A 22,149-nucleotide genomic window follows, 5' to 3' on the forward strand; every position below is an offset into this window, starting at 1 on the left:
GACATGTGGTTTCAATATCCGTAGGGTATGTGTCGGCAGCCGCCGTGCAGGAGGCCTCTGGCTCTCCATTCCTTGCATACTGCCATGGGCTTGGCAGATCAGGGGGGTGGTTTTGCAAAATGTACAGCACCCCAGAACATGCGTGGCAAAGTTGCCTGCAAAGAGCTTGCTGGCGAACGGTGCAGATCCGCATGCGCTCTCCTATCTCTGCAGATTTTCTTTGCAAAACCCCTGCAGGCAAAGTTTGCTCAACTAGTTGAACTGGCTCTTTCTGTCTTGTTTTTTTTTTTTTGGCAAACTAAGAATTTCCTTCCTGATAAAAAAGGGACGGCGGGCTCCCCGATTGGGCGCTGTGTTGGAGAGGATGTGACATCAGGCACATCTCTCGCTTCGCTGGGTTGCTGGCTGCCTCCCAGGGCAGCTGGGGAGCTGTTTTGTTAAATCCCAACCCAGGTACTCGAGTTTCTGCATGAAGTGCTGCCGACACCACGTCCCAGTCTGTTGCAAGGTCTGTTTGACTCGTGCGCAGAGTCTGCTTAACAGATCACTCCCACTGCCGGGGGCTCACTGGGGACGATGGAATTTGAACTCCTGAGACTGACCATGAAGTGAAAAAACAGAAATTGGACAGACGGGGCTGAGATGGATGATGAGGGAACGAATCAAAATGACGGCAAATTGCAAGGAGCCGGAGGTCAGGCGCCTGCAACATCTCTATCAAACCCGCTGATGAGGGGTAAGTAACGCTCCTGCCTCACTGCCAGTCTTCACCTCTGTCAGCAGCAGCATATGGCAGGGTTAGGCTTCAGTGGTGTCCTGCTCCCAGCGCAGGTCCACAGTCAGTCCCATGCAATGTCTCCATGCCCTTGCAATTCAGAAGGCATTTTGATAAACTGTTCCTATTTGATACTCATTTTTTTCTTGTTTTTTTTGGTGTATCGCAGAAAAGAGTGTCTGGTGCTGTCCTGCAGTTTGTACAAGTGGAAAAAAAACGCAGTACTCAATCGACAGCACGTTGAAAAAGAAGTTGCAGTGTGGCTTGTTTGTCTTTGATTAGTGCCAGCTGGAAACTCAGTATGGCTCAGTTTCTTTCTTTTCTTTTCTTTTCTTTTCTTTTCTTTTCTTTTCTTTTCTTTTCTTTTCTTTTCTTTTCTTTTCTTTTCTTTTCTTTTCCCTTTCCTTTCCTTTCCTTTCCTTTCCTTTCCTTTCCTTTCCTTTCCTTTCCTTTCCTTTCCTTTCCTTTCCTTTCCTTTCCTTTCCTTTCCTTTCCTTTCCTTTCCTTTCCTTTCCTTTCCTTTCCTTCTTTTTCTCCTTTCTTCACTTAATTTTTCTTTTCTGCTTTTACCTTTTCTTTCTTTTTTTTTTTTTTCTTTTTAATTTTCTCTTTTTTCCTTTTCCTCTTTTTTATTTTCAATGAGCAGAACCAAGTGATATTGCCCAGGCTGAACCACCAGCCCAAGCGGGTTATTCTGCAATGGTCAGGGCACTGTTGTCAGCTGTGACAAACAATGTTGTGGTCACCAGTGAACAGTTATTCAGGCAAAGGGCCCCAGCCTGATCATTGCTCTGTTGTCTGGCCCAGAGCCATTGAAAATATGACATGGTGACAAAAGAAAAGTAATTTGACTTCACATAATGGTTTAGCTAGACATGTTCCCTGTAGCCCTGTTTTCTGAGAAGCTACTTCTTCAGCTGATGGCAAGTGCAGTGGGAATGAGGCAAATTAAGATAATATGACTTTACACTGTCCTTTGTCCTTCCTGGGGATTTTCAGAACACTTCCATTCATACCAAACAGAAAAATAAGACTTGAAAAACAGATGACCAGTGTATCTGCTATGTTGTCTGCCTCTCATGCATGTCATGTATGTAGATATCAAGGCTGTGTGGGAGGGAAGGGACAGCAACGTTATTAACAGTATGAAGTGAACCAGGTCCACACTGGAGATAAGCTCTAGCAAAATGGAGTCTGGAAGGAGGGGAGCCCACACACCACACTGCTGCATATAGATAATTTGAAAATCAGGGTTTGGTCCATTCCTCTTGAGTCTACCTGCTCTGTAGCAGAGTTGGTAAGCTCTGCTGGTGACTTACAACAGGCATGTGTTGGACTCTGGCTACATACAACCAAAACTTCAGGTGAAAGCCTTTAGATATGAAAAATACCATTCATAGTACTGTTATACATAATGCCATAGACATGTGTATATGCAAATGTGTATGCATACCTCAGCCAAAAGGATTTCGAAGCCCCTTGTGAGCTGCACCATGCATAACTGCTGCAGAAGGAAACCAGGCTGGGGACAGACACGTAGTCTGCAACACCCTCCACATGGTCAAAGGCTGGAAAAACGTACTTTCAGCCGTCACCACAAAAACAATTGCTCTTCTAGAAAGGTCCTGTGAATATTCTGTGGTGCATAGGGAGCAGTCAGGGTTTGCACGTTTGTGTGGTTATTGCTGTAAGGCTTCCTCTGTGTACATCACCCTCCCAGAGTTTAAGCACCCAAGTGATGGCAAGTGAGCAATTATCACCAGACCTGTAATGTAACCTCTGGGCTGGCTGGGATTTTCAGTGGTAAAAGTGGAGCTAGGTGACCCAATGCCAGCGAAAGCCAGTGGGTTTTTGGATCTCTAGGTGCTGAAGCTATTGAGACCTGACTCAGCCTGCCTGTGGACTAAGGTGTGGGTAAATTTCAAGTTTGAATTAATAGTCTCATTCCTCTGAAAAAGAGCAGCTGTACACAGTTTTGGCAATCAGAAATCCTAGTTGTTGTGATGGTACATGCAGTGAACACAGCTGTGCTACCCACATGCACCGGCCTTGCTCCTTCACAGGCAGCTCTAGGGGGCAGAGTGTTTTAAGGACTTTCCTGAAAAGTCACAATTTCAGGATTTTTGAAGTCCATGGCCAGTTAGCACTGGCATTTGCTTAGGCTTTAATCAAAAGCCTCTGTATGGTATATAACAAATACTATTAATCTGAATTACTGAGGGTGTGCCTTATGTGCTGTGCAAAGCAGGGAGTGAGACCCCAGTGTCCACTGCAGCCTCCCTCCTCTCCCAGGTGAGAAACACAAGCTCCAGCCCAGAACAGGCAGAAAACAGAAGAATTGTTGTTTGCTGGAGGGTGATCCTTGGGCACAGGAATGGGGGAAATTTGCCTTCCCCTGCAGGGAATGCTGCTTCAGGGCCAAGGTGTTTGTTGCAGATGGAGCTGGGGTAGGAGAAATGCAGCTCGGGGCTGCACTGTTCATGGTGGCAGATTTCGAAGAACGTTGCATCAATTAGTCATCAGACAGGCCTTTAAACCCCCTCTTCCCAATGTATCCAAGTCTAGTCTGAAGTTACTGTAGGCCTCCACTTCTATTCAGAAAAAAAAAAAAAAAAGCCTTGTTTTCTCTCATTATAGAATTCCCAGCTTTTTATTTTCCACTCACATTTTGACACTTACATGGTCAATCTTTTATTTTATTGTTAAGACCTGGCAAAATTACAAGATAATGGCTACTCCACAGATGACTGTGGTCTGGTCTGGCTCCTTTTTAGAGTCTCAGTAGAAACCTGCCTTTTCTCAAGCAAGCACTGAATGGATAAATTCTGCACATGGACATGATGGCCTGACCATGCACCTCCCTGTTTGTCACTAGAGTGCTCACACATTGATACAACAACTTGGTAGTTTGCCCAAAACCCCACTTGTATTTGTGTGGCCAAAAAAAGATCAAGCTGCAGCTCAGAAAACTTGTTCCTCAGTCTAGATTTTTAGAATTATTGTAAACATGCTCCCCTTGCAACTCAGGCAGATTGGGCAATTGCATTGGTTTCTAAATGGGAAAACCAAAAGCTTTTTACAGAGCCTGGATACACAACCAATGGTAACACAGGCAGAATCAGCAAGAACAACAGTGTGGTCAGATAAGCATGATTTGGCATGCATCACTTGAAGCAAGGCTGTTTTAGTCAATTAACAATATAGTGTTTTAATACCTGTAGCACAGTTTGGCTTTCCGTACAAGACCAGAACCACAGCTTCTGGAAATCGCTGTCCATTTGCTGATGCCAAAGCATGTTTGTGAACTTAATGGAACTACATGTTTGTTGTGGGACATGGCCTATGGAACACTGAAGGAGGTGGGCAGAGCTCAAATGATGCCAATAGCAAAGAATACCATTTTCTTCAAAAACTAATCGATGTACATTACCCAGATTTCCTGAGTTTGTTTCTCTTTTCATTTCATGTACTTGGTACCACCTATAAAGCTCTATTGGGGTTACATCTCTACCATCCTTTGGCCTTCTAATTTTAAGGCTTCTCCCAAATATTAATCACATAGTCAAAATAGTACCAGATTGGAAATAATCACTTGATTCATGAAGTATTTTCTTGTTAGATATTTCTGTACTGCTAAATAAAAGAGACTGGGACCATTTCTGCCTTTGAGACCAAATGATATGGACTGACTTGCCTTTACATTTTCCCTGCTTAAAGCTCAATGCTGAATTATCCACCTGGCTTTCTCTTCTTGGCAGTGCAGATTTACCTACCAAGTCTGCATTGTCTCATAGTCACAGGCAGTAGCTGGAAAGTTTCAAAGTGTCCACCCAACACCTAGTCTGTAGGCCATGGTCGTTGGATCACCAAACACCTTCCCCATTCTCTGGCAACAAACTTGTAATCTAAAGGAAAAGATCCAAACCTGCAGCTATAACAAATAGATGCTAAGAGCAGGAGAAGGCACCAAGCTTTCTGCCCAGGGAGAGTGTAGGAAAGAGACTGCCCTGTGCTCAGAGGAGGCACAGCCCCATGGCTAATGGTCCCTCCAAGCCTTCTCTCCAAGACGTCTCTTCTTTGGAATTCAAAGCTGGTTGGTAGTTGTTTTAAATGTACCTCTGAGAAGGATATACTGACCAGATAACAGAAGCTCCAACCACCAGATCAGTGTCCTGTCTCTGGTCGTGGTCAGTCTCCAGGGGACACAAAATAAACCTGTTCCACTTGTGTAATCTAGTATAGTACCTGAAAACCTCCACAACACATCCAAGTCAGTCATCGACGTTTTCCCCTGTAGTTAGTGGAAGGACAGTGGGACTACTTCAGGGAGTATAGCAAAATGTGTTTCCAAAAGAAGCTTGGTGAAATGCCCTTTGCAAATACTTCTCTTCCTTCCCAGGGGGAACCTGGGCCATTGACATAGACCAGACATTGTTTTTGAGGCAATTGATGCTGAGAGAGGTAAATGTCTCCAAGAAGAAATATTGCCCTCAGCTGGGTCTGAGCCATAAAACCTGTAATACTGAAGATCCCCTTCTATTAATACTTGTATTTTATGTACCTGCTGTACCTCACTTTGTGGTTTCAATAAAGCAGATAATACAGCTATTACTTAAAATGCACTGCTGCACAGGCTAACATTAAACACTGAAAGGCAAAATCAACAGGTAACACAATTTATCTCCTTGTACTTTGGCACCTTCTCTTGTTATGCATTGTTGACTCTAGCCCATCTCTGAACAGGGGTAAATGATTGAGCAGTCGTACCCTCTTCAAAACATAGTCCTTTTGAGCTAATTGGCAAAGTGCAATGAGCTTGTGAAAACAAAAGCACTGGAAAAAATTCAAAGCAAGGGACAAGCTCAGTCAGATCAAGGTGGTGCTCTGCAAATCCCTCTCTCATGTTTCGAAGGGAATGCCACTGCTCAGTGCCAACATGGGATGAGTTAAAAACACACCCAGAGAGAAGCCGTCCTCTTGTCTCACATGCTCCCAGCAGCTGCTCCAAGGGAAGCTTGGGAGCTCGCCTAATAAATTAGAGACTTTTACTGGAGTCACACAGCTGAAGCAAAAAACCACTGATTAAACAGTCCACAGAGCCTTTTTCCTGTCTTTCTGTTTGTACAGACCTTGTTTCAGACTGGTCTCCTTTACACGATGCCTCCATCCATGGGCGTCTGCTTACACTGAAGAAACTCATCAAACAGGTACCCCTCTGCTGGGCTAATGTGATCTCTGCTGGGCTTGCTCAGTTGTTGAATGCAGTCTGGGCTTTACTGTGAAACCTCCAGGGTGAGAAAATCATGTTGACCATAATGCAGTGAAATCTGCATGTAACAGATTTTTTTTTCCCTATAAGCGGTTCATTGACTCTGTGCACTAGGCTGGTGATGTATCAAAATACCCTGGCTCATACTTTAATTTTGGTGCAAGCAATGGTACTCTGGTTCCTGGGATCTCCAAGTGACTGAGGGATTTCTTCTGCAGCTCCTGCACCTGTGAGCTGTGCTTGGTTCCCCAGGTGGGGGGCAGCTCCAAACTTAGGCAAGGTTCTGGTTGAGGTTTCAATTCAGCCATCTGCATCTGTTTCTGAAGTGCCTGAGAGTACCCAGGTCCCCTGCTCCCACTGCAAAATGCCACAGCAAGGGAGAACCAATTTCTGAACCTCACTGCTCTGTTTCTTTGAAATTCTTGGGTTTAGCCTGTGGAGGAGTTGATGGAAAGGGAAGGGTTATTGGAGACTACTCCAGCTTAACCTTCTGGAGCACCAAGATTGCTGGAAAAAAGTTTCTGTAGAATCAAACCAATGGTTACTAATGCAGGGGGTGTTTTTCCTTCAGAGCATGCCATGCTCTGACCAAAGACCAGAAAACACCTCAAAAGCAACTTGGGATTCAATCCAGTCAAACAACTGCAGACTCAGCAGGCAGGAGGTCAGAACACTTGAGCCATGTAAAAAGGCAGCAGTCACGACCCTGCCAAACACTCTAGCAGAAATATTTAAACTTTTTTTTTAATTTCAGAGTTTGTTATTCATGGTGCAGTAGAAATAAAATTATTCTGAGTTCTTAAAAGGATGCCTGTATTGTTCCATCAGACAGTCTCTGGATTCCAGCTTTTTGTACCTATTAGCAGTGTGTAGAAGGCATGACCTCCTTCTCTGCTTACCTATTGAGATGAGCAACTCCAGGTAGTTGAGGAAGGTGTGATCACATAAAGCTTTGAAGGTCATTATAGAACGAGTTGGTTTTGTTGTTGTTTTGTTTGTTTGTTGGTTGTTGTTGGGTTTTGTGTGTGGTCTTTTTTATTTTTTTTTTTTGTATGAGGGTTTTGTTAGTTGGTTGTAATGGTATTTCCTGTTAATTCATCAGGGGAGTGACGTGAATCTTGTTACAGCAGACCAGGTGTCTCCTCTCCATGAAGCCTGCCTAGGGGGTCATGCTGCTTGTGCCAGTGTCCTGTTAAAACACGGTGCTCAGGTGAGGGCATGATGGACAGACTATTGCTTCAAGTGTTGGTATGTTGTATTATCACATTTTAATGCTAGGTGATATACTATTTTATGACAGTGTATCACTGTGGTTTATACTCTGTACTTAGTTCAGCTTAGAGTACACACGTTATAAAAGGCACTTCGTATTAAAGCAATCTGAAAAGCACAAATATAAAAAACACTTATAACTGTTCTTCAGATGAAGTGCATAGCGTTTCTAATCCTGCAACAATTAAGGGTATATTTACTTTTATGCACAGCTGATCCCATTGGCATCAATATACAGAACCCTATTTTCTGTTGCAAAACTAGATAATTTTAATTTATTTTGAAATACTGAGAAGACTAACAAAAAGCCTGATTGTGTTTTTTTTCCCCCAGGTGAACGGAGTTACTGTTGATTGGCACAGTCCGTTGTTCAGTGCTTGTGTCAGTGGCAGTGTGGCTTGCCTGAATTTATTGCTGCAGCATGGAGCCAGCCTACACCCACCCTGCGACTTGGCATCCCCCATCCATGAAGCTGCTAAGAGAGGTAACCCCATGGGCTTCTGCACCCCTTTCCGTGTTACTAGCAAGGTGTGTTGAAGTAGGAAAGAGAGATAAAGAAGATAATTTTCTTGATTTGGGTCATGTGAAATACCTTTCTAGTTGGTCTAATCATAGAATCATTTTGATTGGAAGAGATCCTCAAGATCCTTGAGTACAACAGTTAACCTAACACTGGCACTAAAACATGTCCCTAAGAGCCTCATCTACAGGTCTTTTAGACACCTCCAGGGATGGTGATTCAACTGCTTCCCTGGGCAGCCTGTTCCAATGCCTGACAACCCTTTTGGTTAAGAAATTTTTCCTAATCCCCAATCTAAACCTCCCCTGGTGCAACTTGAGGCCATTTCCTCTCATCACTTGCTACTTGGGAGAAGAGACCAAGACACACTTAGATACAATCTCCTTTCAGGTGGTTGTAGAGAGCAATAAGGTCTCCCCTGAGCCAGTTTTTGTCACCCCTGGTGCTCACCAAAGGCAGCTCAGCTGGGCTCTCAGGGACCTCTGTGTTCTTATGGTGACGCCTGGAAGGGGTTGCATTGTCCACCTCAGTTGCCTAAAATGGAAGACAACAGAGGGAGTCGTCTGGCTATCTTCAAAACCAATGGACAGAAACACAGTGTGATTTGTCTCATTCTTGGTAGACATCTAAAATGAATCAGATAAAATGTGAGGGCTTTAGACTCTTTTGCTAATCATGGCTTTGCAGCTCCCATTTTCCAGGTTGAAAATACTGGAGTGGATGAAAGCATTGTACTACCAGCTCTTGACAAAATATTGAATCTTTGCCGAGTTACGTGGCTGCAATAGAGGATTTGCTGAAAAAAAATCCTTGTTCTCTGTGAGTTGACTCTTCCTTTATCCCTTTTAAGGTCATGTGCAATGTGTTGAATTCCTCGCGTCTCATGGGGTAAATATAGATCACAACATCAAGCATCTGGGTACTCCACTTTATGTAGCTTGTGAGAATCAGCAGTTGAACTGTGCCAAGAAGCTACTTGAGTCAGGTAAAAAGAAAAAATAAAGGATGGTGTACTTTAGTTTCCTGTAACATCTATCTTTGGATTCTCTTTGCGTGAAAGATTTAGAGGAACTCATGCTCTGGGATCTGGAGATGTTTTGCTTTTAATGACAGCTCTGGGTTACTTGGGGTAGCAGGGTAACCAGGGTCTTATGACCCAGGAATTCAATTTTACAGCTCCCAGCAAAATTATGAGTGATCCTGGATTTCACAAGGCCGGTGATGCCTGGAACAAACATCACCCTTTCCAGTGCTTGTGTGTGTGATGGTGTGATGCTGCAGTTACCTGAGTGGGCAAAAATAATTTTTTTCTTGTCCTTCATCTTTATCCAAAACAATTGACTCAATCATTTTTGCATAGTATTTCTGTGAACATATTTTAATTCCCAGTGAGTTCTTAAAAAGTTTAAACATTTCCAACACAGAAAAACATTCTGCACTATATACTTTGTGTCAATCAAACCTAGCTATAAATCTAAGCACTTGGATAATTATACAAGACAATTTCTTGTTATATGCAGTCGTGCACCTTTTGTAACCAAAAGGACCATATAACCTAAAGTATCCACATAGCTTGTACAAAAATGATGGACCAACAAAGCCTCTTTGGAAAAAACAAGGCAAGCATCATGTAGATCACCTTATGCACTATTTAGGACAGTTGACTTTTTTTGGAAGAGGTCAAATACAAGTGTCTAAATTTTAAATGTTTGGCTATTATTTTCTGGTTTTTACCATTTTGTTTTTTGCTGCCTTCTATATATGAGAATATGTACTATAAAAACATTATAAATATTCTTGAATTAGTTCTACAGCTCACCATTCTTAGGGTGTCTTAGAAGCCATTAACCCAGAGTAATGGATAAGGGAACGCTCATCAGGGACGCTTGTTTATATCCTCCTCTACAAAGGGGTTCTGGATCATGTGCATCTTCATATTTTTACCCCAACAGATACTTAGGCATTTGGAAATCCCACCAGCTTAAACTTCTGGTACAGAGCAGGCTGAAACCCTGCACGTATCTTAAGAGAATGGGGCACTGGAATGGGGAGCAAAGGTGGGACATAGGTGGAACTACATCTTTGTCCTGCTTCAAGATATCCATGGGCTGTGCATTCACTGTTCCTCTGGGATCAGTTTTTAGTCGCAACCACATTTCACCTCAACCACTGTGAATTGTGTGTTGCAAATTGTAGTACCAGTCCCCAGCATTAGGAAATACACCTCTGGGTGGATGCTACAGCATTTATGGGTTATTCAGAGAAATAGCAGCTAGTGTAGGAAATGGAAATAGGCTACAGAACAGCCATTATTCTATGTCATTATTCTTCACCATCTCTTGGTGTTCAGGAGCAAATGTGAACAGCGGCAAGGGCCTGGACTCCCCTCTGCATGCGGCCGCCAGGAATTGCAGTGCGGAGCTGGTGACACTGCTGATCGACTTTGGAGCAGACATTTGGGTGAAGAATGCTGAAAGCAAGAGGCCAATGGAGCTGGTTCCGCCTGGCAGCCCTATGGGCCAACTATTCTTGCAGAAAGAAGGTACATCTTACTGCTTGTTTGATTTGTTCACTTGGGATTCATTCAGGAAGAACCACACAAATTGCTGCAAAAGGCCATGCTATTCCATGTCACAAGCACCACAAAACTGAGGATAACTAAGCTTACCTCAATTTGGTGACATATGGATGCTATGTTTTCTAGTACCAGAATATAGTGGTGCATTATAGGGATAATAGTAACAACAACAACAACCCAGCTTTCAGCATCCAGATTGTGTATCTGCTCATCATGAGCAATTGAATGGAGCTTGCAGTATAACGCAAAATAGCTTTTAGAGTGAAAATACAAGCAAAATGCTCCTTGGAAATTAAAGGTGGCTTTTTCTCTTTACCTAAAGTACTGAAGTTGCTGAGAGTCTCTCAGTTCCCTTGTTGCTGAGATGGGAGTAGACCAAGGGGTGTTATCTGGAGTGTGTCAAGAAACACAGGCAGAAAATCACCTGTGATGGGAGTTGAGGCTAGCTGGTGAGCCCTAGGATTGGGATGTTTAGTTATACAGTATGCTGACGTCAGGTACATGCCGGATACTGGTCTCAGCATAAATGCAAAGTTGCAACCAGAAAAAAATCAATGCATGTGATACAGAAAAAGAAATAAAAATATGTATATATATATTGAAAGACTCTTCTAGTTCTTTGCCTTTTATTGTTGAGCAAAGTTCTTATGTAGGTACAAATGTATCTTTAAAATTAAAGACTCTATATTCGGGTTTTGGTGGGCATTCAGGAAAATTGCACAAGAATAATGTTATGAATATATATACATTTATATGTTTATAAACTAGTCTTTTTTTAAAGGCCAACATTATGTTCTGAATAATCCAGCAGTATCAAACTGTAGGCTTAACCTTCAGGAAGTGCTTATTTTGTACCTGTAAATGAAGTAGTTCCAAGTCCATTTTATTTTATTGATTATGAATACTTTAATGAGGGAAATCTAACTTACCAGTCTTCAGAAAAATTAGAATAATATCTCTTGTGTCTAATAATTGGTGTACTTGTGTTCTTCTTTAGATGTTCTCATTCAGTCAGTAAACTATACACATTATTAGATAATCTGGACTTGCATTATGTTAAACAAGTTGCTGATGGTGTGCTTCATAACCCTTATTATTCCAGTTACATGTTGATGTGATTGTTTTCATGAATAGATTTATACCAAGGTAAAACTGGAATAATAAAGTGATTAATCAGGACCTGCTTGAGACAGCAACATGAAAATAACAGGGTGAAAATAAATGTGATGTGCATTTTATGTATGAGCAACGGATATTTGGTTTCCCAGCCTAATCTATGGTGCACAGAGCAGTGATCTTTTCGAACTCCAATCCCTGCTGTGTCAGACTCCTGACTCCCATGGCACTACATGTGTCCTGTTTATTTGAGATTAAAAACAAACAAGCCAGCAAACAAACAAACAAACAAACAACATTTCAGGCACACCCTGTGGAGCTGGCCCAAGAAACTCTGTTTGGACTGAGCTGGCAGCTTGGGCAATAAGGAACTTTTTAAAGTGAAATTCAGCAACCAAAACACAAATTATAAATGCTTGGAGGGCATTTTGTGGCTGAAGACTGTCCCTTGTTGTCTAACATGCCCTTCTCCAAGTAGGGTCATGCCTGATGGGCACCTCATGTCTAACTTTGTTGGCTGGCTGAACGGTTGCAGCCTGTAGGAGTGGTGCAAACATTTAATGCTGAAGTTTTGCAATGTGCTGTAGGGATCACGGTCACCTCACCAGCCCTGTGGCACCTCAGCACTGGCACAGCCATGATGCTGCTCTCCTGCCCCGTTCCCACACATGGATCCTCTCCCTGTATGCCACAGACGCTGGGGGGCAGGAGCCCCATGGCCAGGGCAAGTTGGAGCTAGCCAGTTTTTCCACTAGAGATGAGCTGGTGAGTGTGCTGACCCAGAGTTGCCCTATGACTAGCCCAGAACAGGTATATTGTGTCTGATGGTCTTTTTTCCCAGGACTTCACCACGCTACCAGACCACCCTCTACCCTGCTTGTATTGCAGGGAAAATCATACATGTGGGTGGGAGGACTAGCTGGTGATCCAGAAATGCAGTTTTTGAAGAGCCTGGTCACAATTGCTAGATATTTTCGGCATACTGACACTGCTTGTATATTGATGAGTCTTCAGTTTTTATTTATTTATTTATTTTTTTTTTAATGGAAGCTTTTTGAAATGAGATGTTTGCAGACAGGACATTTATCTGTGGGATCTGAGGGACCAAACACATGTGTAGAGTGACACTGCAATAGCCAGTCTCACTTGCCCAGTATCGACTTGCCTTGTTACCTTGTACATAAGCACAGGGTAACTCATCCGCTGACTCCTAGCAGGAGAGCACAGTCCTTACAATAGTGCAGCAATCTTCAGCCATGCAGGGATACTGGAAAGGTGGTGTTCTGCACGAGGGAAGATTCGAACGCTGGTTAAACGTGCCACCTCACTGCATTTTTGCTGTGGCCCCTGTTTCCTTCCTACTGTACTTCACTCCTCCTCCAGCGCTAACACTTTGCTTCTCTGGTGAGCACTATCTTACCCACTCAGCAGGCAGATGTGGTGGGTAGCACTCAGACTGTCCCCTCCCAGATCACTTATCTCTCTCTTGCTTTCTTCTGTATCTCTTTTTGTCCCCTCCCTACTCCCATCATCCAACCCCCACATCCACTCATTTGCTCTCCCTGCTTTGTCCTTCTTCCCTCCCGCAGCCCCCCCTGCGACCTTCTGTGCTTGTGACCCCTGTGTGCTGCACACTGGGGCACAAATGAAACAATGGAGGGCTGAACATTGACAGGCACCACAGTTAAAAGCATCACACAGGATCCACCTCTTTGTGAAAAGGATAAACCCCTCTCAAGCTCTGGAACCCTCAGCACAGACACAGACCTGCTGGAGAGGGGCCAGAGGAGGCCACAAAAATGATCAGAGGGCTGGAGCAGCTCTCCTGTGAGGACAGGCTGAGAGAGTTGGGGTTGTTCAGACCAGAGGAGACTCTGGGGACACCTTATTGCAGACTTCCAGGGGCCTATGAGAAAGATGGAAACAGATGTTTTAGCAGAGCCTGTTGTGTTAGAACAAGGGGTAATGGTTTCAAACTGAAGAAGGGGAGATTCAGGCCAGACATGAGGAAGACATTTTTTACAATGAGGGTGGTGAAACACCGGCCCAGGTTGCCCAGAGAGGTGGTAGATGCCCCATCCCTGGAGACATTCCAGGCCAGGCTGGATGGGGCTCTGAGCAACCTGATCTAGTTGAAGATGTCCCTGCTCATTGCAGGGTGGGTGGACTAGGTGACCTTTAAAGGTCGTTTCCAACCCAAACTATTCACTGATTCTATGAATCTATGTTTATACCTCAATAAATGAAAAAAGCAGCATAGATCCTTCAGCAGGGTTTGTATTTCTCAATATCACTTAATTTAGAAGGTTTTAAAAAAAAGGCTTATATAGTGTTTCTTTTACTATGTGTTTGTCACTATTAGGAAATACATCTCAAGAAAGTGGTGGGCTACAGATTTGAATCTCACTGGGGAGTGAGGGCAGCAAAGGACTTTGAAGAAAGCATAGGTCACCTCTTTGTCTCAGACAACACAAACCACTTCACATTGGTGTAGCTTAAAAGGGAAAGACTGGCACTGCTAATGCTAATTGTGGTTGTGTAGTGACAGAAAGTGACTAGGTTTGAACTGAATCGCAGGTGGGCTAATGTCCTTTGGTGGGCAGAGGTCTGCATTTTCACTGCTGAGCATCCTGGGGTGGCCACATGCCCCTTGTGTGAAGTGGGTTGCAGGAGTTGGGAGCAATGGTCATGCACAGTTGCTGTTTCGGCTTTACAGTTTTGGTGTGATAAAGCCACATGTGTAACCTCTTACTGGCTCTTTCTCCAGGGCCGCTGTCCTTGATGCAGTTGTGCCGCCTGTGCATTAGGAGGTGCTTTGGACACAAACAACACCAAAAAATAACTGGACTTCTCCTCCCAGATGAGCTGAAACATTTCCTTCTCCATGTTTAAGCCTTTCATGTTCAAAATGGTGCTTTTAAAGACACAAACAGGTTAGTTGAGGAAAGACTCTTCTAATCAGTAGTATTGCAATGCCTGCAGTGTTAATTTGTGATAATTGCTGGTCCCTAGTAAATCCCTAGGTCCAAGAAGCACAGGACTGACCCACTCACTCACTCCTCACTGCCACCACCCCTGGCAAATCCATCACTTCGAAAGGAGCAGTTCTTCATGGTTGCATGCTGAAGCTTGAAAACGTGATTGAAGAACCCCCTGGGAAGCATAGAAAATGAGCACAGAGTTTTAAAATAGATCTCTTGATTCTCTGTATCCTGGCACAGTTTCAGCGGGCTTGTGGTTGATAGCCCTTTACAGAGACAACATGTATCCCCACCCAGCACTAATAGCACTTCACATACATATTAAGGATATTGAGGATAGCTACACTTTCTCTGTGAGCAGCATTCATCTTCGTGTCATCTGTGAGGGCTGTACCCACACTGCTGCACAGATAAGAAAAGGGAGTCCTCTGGCAAATGTTATTTATTTTCTAAGTATATCGCACTGTGGGTAGATGAGCACCAACCAGCAATCATTTGAATTTAGGCCAGCATCTGAAACATGTGTTTCTGCTGTGACATCAAGTGGGTCACTGCTGATGGCAGTTCCCTACAGAGCAACAATAGTGAGGAGAAAGTTTTTAATCATCTATTAAAATCACTTATTCCTGATGCTTGGAGACATAAGGGAGGCATGCTTCAGTACTACACATTTTCTCCTTGTAGCATATTATTTTTCAAGGACACAGTCCAACAGGCCATCAATTGCAGGCATTGGGTGCTCCTCCTCTCTGCCCTGACAATTAGGTGATATTTCCTAAGCATTTCTCTGCACACATCAGAATAAAAGAACAGCTTCCATCCTCTTTCTCCACTCAAGGAAAGAGATCATCTTAAGATGATCATCATTTCCTTGGAAAGAAATGCCTATTTATGACATTTTCCATGGAAGCGATAATAATAACACCTCTAATGTATGGTCATGAAACAAACAGTGGAAGTACCGAAATTATAGCCTATTCCAAATTAAAAAGATAATAGATAATTTCTGCCCCCTCTCTCAGCTGCTGAGTTGCTGGATCAGAGTATGTGTCTCTCAAACAAACATGACATATGGTTCTTATTCCACTAAGACTGTAAAAGAACAAATATTTTCTCCAGCTTAAGTTTAACACCGGCTGTTTTTCTTTCTCTCCCAGAAACACATCCTGCTGCCACAAAACTAAGTGCTGTTATGACCACTCTGTGTTCTCCCAGACATTCCCCTGGGAATATCAGGTGCCTGATACACACGGAAGTGAAGATGCTGAAGCTCCAGGTCTTCTGCCCACCATGCCACCCCCACATCAGAGGGGCAGGAACATGGACTTTGGTGATTTTGGAGATACTTTCCTTCCTGACTTCACTGTGAAGACATCTGCAAGAGTGGGCTTGGTGTGCAAAAGTTGTGATGACATCATTAACACCAGCAATCAGATAAGTGGAGTCCTCATCTCGCAAGTGGAGAGACCAGCAGCTTCCAAATACACAAACTTATTTTTATGTTTACTAGTGTGCCATTGTGTGCAGTGCAAGCCTCCTTTCCTATATGGGAAGTTAAAGAGGATGGATCAAATGCAACCTGGATGCTCATATTTGATGTAAATAACAATTCAAATCCTCAGCTGGAGAACATGACTGCTGGCTATATGTATCCAGTGTGATGGTTTGAATATTTTTGCACTGATCCAACACAGCAAAAATGATGCTGCTGGTTTTGTGGGACACAAAAATTGTACCCTAATGGGACAAAATTACAAACACAGTTAGATCCATAACTCTCTTGTGATAGAGACACTTAGAAATCTTCAGCCCAATTCATCACACATAATTTGAACCATGTGAAAATCACTGGCAGGTTTAAGATAGTCATCTATATTCTTTCCCTCCTGCTGGGGAAGAAAATAGACACCTGTGTTCATAGGCTGAATAAAAGCAGGCACCTGGAATAGGACAGGTGGATCCTTCTAAAATAAGTATCTTGGCTAAGCTGAATCTGGATTGAAGAGGCAGGGAACAGATAATGAACCTAATGCTTAATTTTTAAGATTAAAGTGTGAAGAATCCCTGCATTGGTGACACATCTGAAAGATGCAGATCCAGCTTATTACATTTTAGATGATGAAAAACCATTTTTTATGTACTAGTTTTCTTATTCACCTTTAAGTATCTTATTTTGTAACCTCAGCCAATGGGTTTATAGGAGTAATGCTAATACCAGGACAGAATTGCTCTGGGAAGGTGGTGAAAGTGTTGCTTCCAGATTGCTTTTCTTCTAGAAATTTCATAGTGTGACTCTGTTTACTTGAATCCCCCTGATCAAGTGTAATTAGAATGAATTCTGTATGCTCAGCTTGTATCATCATTTGCTTATTTATTTTAATATAAATTGTGATCAACACTGGTGAATTACAACTTTATGCATCAACACTTATCCAGTTATCAACTGTTAAAGTTGTACAAGATGCACTCTGAATAAGCTCAACCTGAATAAGCTCAGCCTGAATAAGCTCGTGAGGTTTGGATCTTTTCTTATATTTGAAACCATTGGAAATGTAGTGCAGGACTTGAAAGATTGTCAGGAATGTATTTTATCAGATTCCTTGATATTATTTTGTTAGCTGTTTGATAGCAGTCAAGCCACAATTTTATAGGATATTTGCTCAAAAATAAATGATTTATACTCTTATTTTATTTTCATTCATCTTTCATTTCACTAATTTTGTGGATTGTCTATGGAGTTTTGCACTGAATTCTAGTGTTGTGCAATCCTGCCTAGAGGCAGGTAGTATATAGAATAATTCCTTCATGTAGACATAAAGATAAGACTAAAATGCAAATACTGTGAAAATCTTGCCTTTTTGCTGATGTTTTAAGGTAAAGTTGGACTCTTCCAATTCTTCATCTGCTCAGCTGAGGGTTAGTCAAAAGGATCCAGAGACTTCACAAAGCAGGAAAAGATGTAAATGAAGACAGTTGTCCTCTTTATTTTGTTGTTGCTGTTATTACTTTTTGTTTGTTTGTTTTGGTTCTTTTTACTGATTTGCATCAGTTTGTTTCTCCTGTCTCCTCAGCAAGAGGCATGTGTAATGATTTGAGTGGCTTCGTGTGTGCCCACACAACAGGAACCCTTTACTGGAAGTGAACATGTGGAGGTCCCTCTAGGGTCAGAAGTCCAAGGGGTGTCTGTCAGCATCCAATGGGCACACTGTGAGGCTGGAGAGACATGGGATGGCAGCAGTTCCCTCTCTGATGGATGCACCCCTGGGTGTCGCTGCCCACAGAAGCCAGCCAAAAGAGAGAGGACAATGCCACCAAGATGCTTTACAAGTTGTTGTTTCTGCTGGGTACAGAGCTGCTTATGAAAACTGTAGAACTAAACAATGAACAGCTCAACAAAAGAAGACAACTGATTTAAGCAATATGTTTTTCTTTTGATTTATTAGAAGATGTCTGACTCAACAAATCATTGCAAAGTTGTTTTGGTCCTACAGCAGTTGCCAGGTGGGATCAGCCATGTCCCAGGACTCAGTTCTTCATTCTGCAGTTGCATGTAAAGGTCCACAGCTGTCCAGTTCTTGCCATTTCATTTTTTGCTCTTAACTGGAAACCACAGGCATCTTAATTCAGTAAATGTAATATGCAGCTTTGAAGCATATGCACAGAATGTTCTTTTGCCTCTCCACTGACAGGAGTTCATTTCCAGATGACGAAGAAGGAAATTCCGTGAAATAAAATTTACTTTACAGGCTCAGCAAAATGGGACGGATCATCTGCAAAATAGTAGATTAGTGGTCCTAGAAGACAGAAAAGAGTGCTTGTATCCCTAAGTTGGAATATACTCAATTTCCCTGAGAGTCATGTTCTTGAGAGCCACAGGTCCAGGACTTGACGTTCCTGAAGCCACGTTTTCTTGCTTAACACACGCAGTGTATCTGTCAAAGTGGAGACTGCCTTGCTCTGCAGTCCCAGCCTGAGTCCTGCTGGCTTTGGATAAAAATTCCTGGGAGTTATTTCTTTGCATATGGAGCAATTATTTGTTGTTTTTTGATACTTTGCCCAGCTCACTGCTCCCAGGGATGCTCACTTTCATGTATACAGGCAAAACGATGCAAAAGTGCTCTCTGGGATGCCTCAGGGAGTCCACTTTTCTTTAAAATGACAGCAGGGAATGACTGCTTAGGAAGATAAGTGTTTCAAATTATTATATCCTTGTTCAACACAGTAACCTTTATTCCAGTTCTACATGAGTGCTCAGTTAGCACACCTGGACAATACCCGCGTCATGTCACCATGCAGCTTGGTCTTGTTTCCTTTCTACACCAGTTGAAGCCTTTACTTTCTGAACTACTGCGTTTTGTATTTTTAAAGGTCCTGAAACCCATTAATCATTCCAAATTCAAAAGACACAGGACTAGATGAATGGCTTTAGCACCTGTGAAGTAAAATTGAGTTGGAAATCTGTCAGCTGTTTCACTTCACAAATTAAACTGTGGAGTCTCTGCCGTGTCTAGGGCTTTTGAAATCCCTAGAGCTTTCCTTTCTGTGCTCTGAAAAATACAGCGGTAGCAGTTAAACCAGCTCTTTTTCTCATGAAAGCACGCTGACTCTGAAAGCCGAAGGTTCATACAGACCTTGGAAAGATGTTATGAATACAACAAATATAGGATTGTCTCATTGCCTTTGAAACTGCTCTTTTTATAAACTTATTTTGGGGAATCAGAATACTGTGCGTTTTGTGTTTGACTAAATAATGATCCCAAAACAGGAACTTCTGATTTTGCAAACTTCTGCTTGGAGTAAATCTCACAGCAAGTGTTTTGCTCTCCCCAGTGCTCCCCAAAGGTTGGTCACTCTTTTGTGCCCTCCTGATGAGCACAAGGACTGAGGCTGAGAAACTTGTTATCCCTTCCAACTGCTTATATATAATTTTTCCTATAAGCTGGTAGGTGGCACCTCCACATTTACATGTCTCTTCAAAAAGAACTATAGACCTCTTTCCATAATTCATACACTCATATTTGTGGATTCAGAGCAGGCAACAAAGGTACTTCTGCTCCTCAGCTAATCAGACCTCAGTCAGCACAAGGCGCTAGCATATCCTGACTTCCTTGGAATTAGGGCTATTAGTTTGTCCCATGGAAAAGGCAAAGCACTCCTCAGGCCCAGGGAACACCAGCTTACTCTCTTTGCTCACTGACTGCTGGAGAGGGGTGGCTTTGCTCGCAACTCCAAGTCACTTTTTGGCCAGACAGACACCCTACCCAAAACCTCTTTTTTTCTCTTCCAAGCTATAATTACTTTTATTATTTCTGAGGTTAGAAAGTAAACAAAACCAAGCCCAAGCAGTGCAATCTAAATCAAGAAAATTGCTCATTTTTCTTGCAGGAACAGAACAAAACAGATAAAAGAATTACCCAGCAGATGGGCTATTGGGACATATTCTTTAGGGGTGATGGAAGTAAATTCAAATCCCCTCCTAGAATGAAATAGCTTCAATCTCTATCTTTGATATCCTTAGTGCTTTTGGAGATAGATCTTCCTCAATTTTGGTGAATCTAAGCCTGTCTCACCTACATTTATCCATCAAGACTGTCTGGCTTGAATTCATTAGCAGTTTCTCACTGATAGTGCCTCTGTACATAAGAGCATAAGACTGTTTGGATTAGGGCACTCCGGAAGCAGGGACTGGCAGCCCCAGGGGGGCTGAAATGGGGTCCTGGGCCATGGGCAGGTTGGGGGACCCCCAGAGGGCTGCCATGGAGCAGTAAGAGCTGCTGGTGCCCTCAGGGCTTCTACGCCTGGGTAGCCATGTAAATTCTCAGCATCCATGGCATCCTATAAAGAGGAGATCTATAGTTCCAACACATATTTCATGTACGGCTAATTCCCCCCATTTGTTCTTCAAGAGTTTCCTGATAATTTTCTTTGAGAAAATGAACAATTGTTCCTTATTCTCTCCTCAGTACTCCCTTGACAGTCGTCTATGTCTTCCCTTCCTCATAAACTCTGTTTTTCCCAGGCCAAAGACTCCCAGCCTCTATAGCCACTGCTTGGACAGAAGCTGAGTGACCAAAATTTGTGATTCTATTTGTAAAAAAAAGTATCCCTGAAAAAAAAAAAGGCCAGAGTTATCTAATATTTCCTGGCTACTTTCCTTGCGTGCTCTTTAATGTTTCTCAGATACTTCTCTGTTCCTGGCTTATGTAACTGGAAAGCTTAATCCAAAAGAAATACCTAGTGAAAACACTCTCAGCTGAGTTCCTGAAGGGGTTTTGCACATGCTCTCTCCTTTCAGTTATTTTATCCCATAAGATAAGGGATTAAAGGGTGACTGCTACGTGCAGAGATCTGGCAAAGGGCACAGCACAGAGAGCTCTCCTTTTCCTGAGATATGGAAAAGATGATCCCTGTGCACAGCCTGGAGTTTGTGTCTGCTCTTCTGCATGCCTGGGCAGCTGAGCAGAGAGGTGCTCAGGCAAGGCACTGCTTTCCTGTTAAAACTGATAACTAAAACCCTCCAAACCCCCAACTCTCATGAACTGAAAGCCAGAACATTAAAATAAATGTGAGACAGGAGTAACTGAACAAATTTCTGGCTTGGGAGGCTGAGACAGGGATTTGCTGCCTCCTCCTGCCTCAGCAGCTCCCTGCGGCTGGCTGCCTGCTGCCCCAGGCACAGGGACCCACACATGGCAGGAGGATGAGAGACCAAAAAAGTGGCTGCAAAGGGGGCTGTCGGCCCCTCTGCCTTTGCCTGCTCCTCTGGCTTGTGCTACATTTAGCCAGCAGATGGTATTGCTGGCACACACCTCTGCAGAAAAGTTTTGCAAGAGGATCAATAATCAGGGAAAAAAATGGAACTAGCAGAGTCGTGGTGGTGCTGGGAGTCAGCACAAACTCAGGCTCATACGGACCAGGGAATCATTGTCATTGCCACTTCCACACAAAAGCCATGCAACTTTCCATTTTTACTGTCCTGCTATTGCCCGGCTTTTCTGCATCAATTGTCCAAAAGTAGGATTCAGCGGGATACATAAAATGCTCAGCATTTCTCTTAACTGATGGATTAAATGGGCTTTATATTTACATTCCTTTTATGGTAAAGACTAATATTTTTACCATTCATAGATGCTGTGGAGAAAGTACTAGTAAACTCTGGAAAAAATAGAACACAGATGCTATTGTTTGGTCACTAGTTGTCAATGAGTTAGAGTTATCCTGCAGCACTCCCTATCTTAGAAAGGTCTGCCCATTGTCTTAGTTTTTTACATAGCAGTTTGCTTAAGTTATTTTTTCCCCAACATCCATTAACACTTGACAGAAGAAATGTCAGTTCCAGAAAGTGGAACATCCATACTTCCTGAAATTACATATAATTACCCAATTAAACTCTGAAATCTGCCTCAGTGTTCAGAATGAGTATTTACGGGAGTATAATACTGTTCAGAACCCCTTCTCTCTTCTAAGGAAATAATTACTATTGCTGGCTTCCTAATTTCACAGGCTGGCTGTAACTGCTTTCTAGACAGCAGCTCTAGGCAAGAGTTCTTCCTGTAATTTATTTCAAGTGAGAGTGCTCCTTGGAGCTCCTTGGAGCCTTCTCCTAAAAAACATGCAGCATGGGACTGTACAAAGCCA

General features: G+C 42.9%; 1 protein-coding gene across 1 annotated transcript; it reads left to right on the plus strand.

Moving 5' to 3' along the window:
• The first annotated feature begins 390 nt into the window (after positions 1-390).
• ASB9 (ankyrin repeat and SOCS box containing 9) lies at positions 391-17,197 on the plus strand. Its single transcript, XM_021298826.2, is given in 8 exon segments — positions 391-736; positions 5,903-5,982; positions 7,147-7,254; positions 7,650-7,800; positions 8,687-8,821; positions 10,187-10,378; positions 15,669-15,715; positions 15,718-17,197. Coding segments are annotated over 8 exon segments (1,203 nt in total). The 5' UTR covers positions 391-642; the 3' UTR covers positions 16,114-17,197.
• The last annotated feature ends 4,952 nt before the right edge of the window (positions 17,198-22,149 follow it).

The sequence above is a fragment of the Columba livia genome, chromosome 1 (assembly GCF_036013475.1).
Source record: "Columba livia isolate bColLiv1 breed racing homer chromosome 1, bColLiv1.pat.W.v2, whole genome shotgun sequence".
Classification (NCBI taxonomy): domain Eukaryota; kingdom Metazoa; phylum Chordata; class Aves; order Columbiformes; family Columbidae; genus Columba; species Columba livia.